A 7099-nucleotide genomic window follows, 5' to 3' on the forward strand; every position below is an offset into this window, starting at 1 on the left:
CCTTTTATAAATCCTTGCAACAAATCCTTGCTATGAGATAATCCGACCTGGTCCTGATTTGAAACTCAAATCTTGAGGTAAGACAAATCTCGTGTTTTCAAGGTAAATTATAGGGAGAAGAGAAAGATCCCCATGTTATATTTGTTGGAATGATACTTGTTTATAATTTGGATTATGGTGAGAAGAGAGATCCTCAACTCATGGTCGGAATGATACTACTTATTTATAATTCGGATCTCAAACTGTATCATTCTTGATATGAAGAATATTTTGGGTCACCATTTGTAATGACATGACAGATTTAATCAGCTTGTAATTCTATGGTGACAAATATTGACCATAAATAGGTGTTAAGCATGAGATTGCATCCAGTTTCATCATGTTCTTCCTTGCACATATTGTAACTGCTGCAATAAATAGAGTTACCAACCTGATCCATGGGAAGTTGCCAGTCTATGTCCAAGTCTTCATGGTTTCTCCTGTGCTTGTCCAGAGAAGAAGGAAATCTCTCAGCAGCTCATAAACTTGAGGCAGTTCCTGTCATCACCAACATCTACTGAAGACTGAGCTGAACTACTCCAAGAAGTGCACTGTTTTCTCTTTTCTGTCAGAGGCTGGTCAAGATAAAATTATTGTTGGTCCACTAACAGCTTAACTCTCTCTCTCTCTCTCTCTCTCTCTCTCTCTCTCTCTCTCTCTCTCTCTCTCTCTGTGAAACTTTCTTGCAATAAATTAGGAACATTGCATCAATTCTTCCTAGTCAGCAAGCTTCAAGCTCCTGATAGAAAAATATCACTCTTCAACACTAATCTTTCACTGCCAATATCTGCAATCTTTTAATCTAATTTACATGTAAAATGTTTTCAAAGTGTAATTATTAAGCAAAAATCTTTGTACATTTATATAAAGGATATGACTTCCAAATACAAATTACACTTTATGTGAAACTTAGAGTAGTCATGTTATTGGGAACTTATCCATCCCTGATCAAGTTATTGGAATCTCATTATTGATTACATAAATACCTCTAATTAAATAAATAATTTATTAAAATTATTTTAGGGTTTTCATTATCTCTCTTTAGATCACTACTCATAATTATCAGTAATTAATGAATTTTTTTTCTATAATTTACCAGCATTAGCACCTAATTGACCATAAATAAATAAATTAGTCGACCCTAACTAATTAGACTTTATGTTTGAAGTGCAAAGCACAAGAACATGAAACCCTTTTAATTTCTTTAATCGGTTCAAAAATAAACTATAATCCGATTCTACTTTCAAATATCAAAAATTGGTTCGAAATCATCAAATCGATTACTTGATTCACTTTTGATTTTTATTCGAGTCATACTCGAATTAAACATTGTCACAAATCGAAACTTGCAAATTCCATTTTTCTATTTCAATTTGATTCAGATTCAGATTAAAATTAAAATTAAACGCTAAACCGGGATGAGGAGTATCATCACCTCTAAATCCAAAGTACACACAGAGTATACTGATGTATCACTGCATAAAGTCCACCTGATCCTCACGTGCCATTCATGTGTCTTCACGTACTACTGCTGCTGCATGTACACCATCGGTCATTACCGATAAGTACACTGATACATCAGTGGGTAACATTCACTTGTCACTCATGTGGGCAATCTGAGCACTCTCATGGAATCATGCATGCATGCATGCCATGCCGTGCCGTGCCATGTAAAAGAGGCCAACTCAAACAGCCGGAGATGATAAGCTAACAGTAGAGAAGACAGTGGTGACGGAATGTTTGGGTTCACGAGGCCATGCAGATGCAGGTGGGATGTGTCTACAGCCAGGAGGGATCGCCACCCGTGGAGTTCGCCAGTGTACGTGACTCTCTCTCTCTCTCTCTCTCTCTCTCTCTCTCTCTGCTGCTTCCTTCTCTTTTTATATTTGGTAGTTTTCTTTGATTTCAGCAGCGGGGGAAGACAGATCTCGGGAGGATCCGATTACAGATGGAAATAATTTATTGCATGATTCGTTGTGGCTGATCTGAATTTAATGTTCTGCAACTTGTTTCGTCACTGTCATTCTGCATCCCTCTCTCTCTCTCTTTATCTATCTATCTATCTATCTATCTATCTATCTGTCTGTCTTTTTGTTTGTGTGAGTGCGTGCATGGATGCATTAGAAAAGAGATCATACATTAAGTACATTGAGAAAGATGCTTGCAAAGTTGTATAGACATTAAAATTACATGTTAAATACAAATGTTATGTAGAAATAGAATCTCATGTTATATGTGCTAAATTACTTTGCAGGAATAAGTTTGAAGCTTAATTATATTATTTTGGGATGAATATATGGTTCTTTTATCACTATTCAATTTAGTAAAATATTATTATACCTTTATTTAATTCAAGAATACTTATATCCATCTTATTTTCTTATAAACTTCACACATCCATCCGTATATTGTTTCGAGTCAACAACATCCATCCGTATTTAGTCAATAAAAGGGTATTCGATAATCATACAAACTCTTCGTTTCGTGCCCATTTAATCATTTTATTTTTATTTTATGAATAATATTTTCATCAAAATCGATTCAACGTACCTAAAAGTGCTTTTAAGAATTTTAATTTTTTTTGTTCGACTATGAGAATACAGAATTATGCATAATGAAGATGAAATAGTTTCTTTAAAGAAAGAATTTGATGAGCACAGAAATAGAGAGAGATTTAATACATAGATTGTACATATAATCAGATTTTAGTCTTCAAAGATGAATGTAAATCATTTCATTAGAGATGAAATGATTTGTGGAACAGAAAAAGGATTACAGATGGAGGATATTCTATTGATATTCATGTGTATGCATGCAATCACACTCATAGGACAATTATATGTAGTCATATCCATCATATAACATCAATATCATCAGATATAAAGATGGTGTCTCAAGTACCTATGCAAATTGACTTGTAGTGGGAAGACAAAAGATGATTGATTTGATTCTGAGTCACTACGATTCCCATGTTTCTGATATGTATGTGACCCATACTTGTAAGTCATATATGGTTTTCTTCAAAAGGTTATACACAGACCACACACATATATATTATATCTCATTTTCGATGTATGCTTTTGATGTGTTCTCTTTTTATCCTTTTTCTTTCTTATATGTTGGGATAAACTCATCACCTTCTTCTTTCCCACCGAAGAAACTCTCCCCAACTGACTTCCAACATAGCAATCATGAGTTGTAACATCAAACGATTCATATGATAATGTGCATATATATATATATATATATATTCTTCTTATATGATGTATTATAGCACATGAAAGGAATCATACACACTTACGTGAGCCAAAGGAAAGCTGTGTCATGATAAAGGCCATGGAGTCAACCAAATTGTAGCAAGATGGTATCTATCGTATGATCAACACACATGATATGATCGATTAGCCAAATAGGTGGGGGGGGGTTGTATGTACACCGACGACACTTATGTGTTATGCTTTAGATCCTTTTAGCTACACCATCAAATGGGATATTTATGCGCTATGCTTAGCTATGAATCACCTGTTGAAGCTCAGTGCATTGGCTCGAGGCCAAACCCTAATGCGGGAGGAGCTGCCATGGCGGAGGAGGAAGAGGAGGAGGAGGAGGCGGCGGCGGCGGCGGGTGCTGCAGCTTGTGGCTGGGCTGGGGTGGGCTGCAGCTCCTGCACCTGTCTCTTGAGGAACTTGACGTAGCGGATGGCCTCGTCGAGCATGGAGGCGGTGTCCATCTTGGTGCCGCCGGGGACGAGGCGCTGCAGGATGCGGATCCGCTCGCTGATGCGCTCCCGCCGGTGCCGCGCCGCTACGCTCTGCGGGTCGTCGCTGATCCGCACGTTGCGCCGCCGAGGCTTCTTGATGGTGGAGGGGTCGACGTCCACCGGCTGCATGGCCGCCATCCTGTACATCATCTCCTTCATGGCCCCTAAAGCTTCTTCCTCCGCCTCTTCTCCTTCCACCTCTCTCTGTGCGCTCATGTGGGTGCCTGGGAAGGTCGGCGAATGGACATGAGCAAGGAATGGGTCTGTGGGCTGAAACAACTCGGAGGGGATGTGATCCGAAAGAAACTGATTCCCCATGCTCATCTCAAGATCCCAAGAGCTACTACTGTTGTTGCTGGTGTTATCCATAAAGAGAAGCTATTGGTATGGGCCTTCTGCAAAGAGAGAGAGAGTGTGTTTGCTGATGATCGGAGAGCCCTAACAAAGAAGAGGTTATATAAGCCAAAAGAGGTCGACCAAAGAGATGATGGTGGTAATTGGGTGGAAGTTAAGGTTAGGGGAAGAGAGAGGGGGATAGGGATGATCACACTCAAGACTTATGACATGTTTGGCTTGCTGAATTGGGTCCGGTGAGGACAATAAAATAATGGGGTGGGAGAGAGAAAGTTAGAGAAGGCACCAAATGATCAACCCTACAGCTGTGCTCCTCGTGAAGCATTGCAGGCTTTTACACATCCCTAGAGTTCCTCTCTCTCTCTCTCTCTCTCTCACAAATTCTTCTTTTCCATCAATGACGAATGCAAGCAATTAATGCCAAGGTATCTTTCTATATATTATGTGGCATCAGCTGCATTGGGTCAAATGCTTAGACCTTTTTCGTTCTGTTGGGCAATGCATTCTGTTGGGAAATGTTCCTGTGGAGTGTGAAGATTACAGATCGATACAGACTAATTGAGAGATTTAGCACTCAGTGTTCGATTTCAATGACAACTAATACTGCTTTAGGCCATCAAAGAGTATTGTAATATACATAATCTGAATCCAGGAAACAATTCCTAATGTTTGTTTGTGCATTATAATTCCAATTCGACACCATAGATTCTGCCAATATAAAGGACCTTCTCATAAAGCCAACAGCTCTTCTAGCTTTTTTTTTTTGTTCTTATGACAAAATTGTTCTCTTTAAAGACATTCTTTTTATCTTCTTTTCAGAAATGCTCGAGACATATCATCGATCATCAATGAGATTTTTACTGCACGAGTACAAGTAAATTGTATAGTCCTGGCATTAATATCAAATGGCATTGCAGCAATACTTGCATTAGCAGCAGTACAAGTAGATCATCCTTGACAAAACAAAGCAATTGAACTAAAACAATTTGATAGCTGAATCAGAAACTCCGGGCTAGTAGGCAATGTCAACAACAATCTTTCCGTGAGCTCACCATTCGAATTGCTGAGCATGATTGAGACTGACAATTATTGACAGTGGCTGATGTTGATGTCGGTGGTGGCAGACTCAAAGTCGTTGACGAGTTCGACTTGGCTTAAATTTGACTTGTGAGATCAATATCGAGTGGGATTGGGATTCTCGATACGATTCCTTCGATGTTTAAATTAATTTTTTAAAATAAGTTAAATTATGAAAAGCAGAAAAGGTCAAGCCTTATTAACAGTGCTTATGTTCGTCGTTTATAGTCGATCTTCACTAATAATAAGTGATAAGAAAAATATTTCTTGCGCCTAAAAATATTCAGAGAATATTTTCTATTGAGATTTTGGTTGATGTGTCACATTTGCATAGTTTTGCTTTGTCATTTTCTGCTGACTGAGATGCGAGTTTTGGGTGGAGACGAATATTTTTTCTATCAATTATAAGGATGATTATGATAATATATATAATTAATTAATTTAAATGCTATGATCAACCTGATATTTTGAAAGCATAGCCCCAAGTTATTAGCTGACTACATGGATAAATATTGTCTTGTTTATGGAAATAAACCTTTTATAATGTCAGAGAGAAAGAATCTTTGACAATAAGAATATTATTGGATTGATGTTATAGCATCATCCATGAGAGAAAGAAGTAATGACTAGGAGAAGAAATGTGACATCATTTATAGCAGCAACTCACAGCATTTTGCAAGCTTCATTATCACGAGTTAGACATCCAATTCAATGTCTTGGAAGTCACAACTTCAAGCTTAAGTTGATACTGTGGCACACTCTTATGTATGCAAAGCTTAATTGTGTCTTAGGTTAGGTCAAGTTACCAAAAACTAATGCAGCAAAAGTCAATAGATTCATGTAATAGTGCAGTAAGTAGTGTAGATAACAAACACCTCATATATGTTGGTCATGGACACTAGCCTGGATGAAAAGAAAAAGTATATTTCTGTAGCTTAGAATTAGATAAGGTTTAATATCAAAATCTAACGCAATTAAACAGTGAAAACAACTGGTATATATATATATATATATATATATATATATATATATGTATGTTCATGCCACATTCTCAGCTTAATTGCTAGGATTTACAGCTTGTGATAGAGTTCTTCCTGAAGCTGTAGAAACTCTACATGCATCTAAATATGCCAATAAAACCCTAATCTTTCATGCACGGCAAGTCAATAAACTTGACATGATTTGGAATATGAAAATAAAGATACTGTGTTCTAGTTGTTCATGGGTTTTGTTCTGAAACCATTTGACTGAATCATTCTTTTCTTCCTTCATTGAACATTAGGGTTAGGTAGCAAGTCCATGTCTTCTTCATTGAACACTAAAGCAGTGTCTTAGCTTTATATTGGGTGCATGCATATCTCTGCTTGCCCTAATCTTCCACACACACGCACTCAGAGATTTAGAGAGAGAGAGAGAGAGAGAGAGAGGATATAAAGAGGAGATCATGGAATGCAAGCCATTCACACTGAAGAATAAAGGGAAGATAAGATCATGTCAGAATAATTTCCAAGAACGTGCATTCGAGGCCTAGGCATGGTCCATAGTCTAGGCAGAGAGGTGGATGCTCCAACAGTGTGTTCAGCAAGAAATCATTCATCTGATCTGACAATGTTGGAGTGGAAAACCTCCCCCGACATTTCTTCTTCACCCTCCCTCCCTCCCTCCCTCTCTACTCATCCCTCTGATATATTACATATGCTTTCATGCATTAGGATTGATTTGCAATGCGAGAAACCTTCATGGTTGTTCAACATGGTGTGTTCAAATGTGTGTGTGAGAGAGAGAGAGAGAGAGAGAGATGTTGGTAAAAAAGAGCTGCCTCAAGTCTTCCACTTTGTCACAGTCTTTACTAGTAAAGGAAAGACAAGT

General features: G+C 37.9%; 1 protein-coding gene across 1 annotated transcript; it reads right to left on the reverse strand.

The window, feature by feature from the left end:
• Positions 1–3377: 3377 nt before the first annotated feature.
• Positions 3378–4266, reverse strand: LOC135638246 (transcription factor HEC3-like). The gene has a single exon (XM_065151284.1). It carries the CDS (start codon positions 4166–4168, stop codon positions 3572–3574), a length of 597 nt encoding a protein of 198 aa, XP_065007356.1. The 5' UTR covers positions 4169–4266; the 3' UTR covers positions 3378–3571.
• Positions 4267–7099: the final 2833 nt, after the last annotated feature.

The sequence above is a fragment of the Musa acuminata genome, chromosome BXJ3-5 (genome assembly GCF_036884655.1).
Source record: "Musa acuminata AAA Group cultivar baxijiao chromosome BXJ3-5, Cavendish_Baxijiao_AAA, whole genome shotgun sequence".
Lineage (NCBI taxonomy): Eukaryota > Viridiplantae > Streptophyta > Magnoliopsida > Zingiberales > Musaceae > Musa > Musa acuminata.

What these genes read in the sequence shown, in the direction of transcription:
- LOC135638246 (XM_065151284.1), bottom strand. Translation starts at nt 4,168, where the DNA reads ATGGATAACACCAGCAACAACAGTAGTAGCTCTTGGGATCTTGAGATG.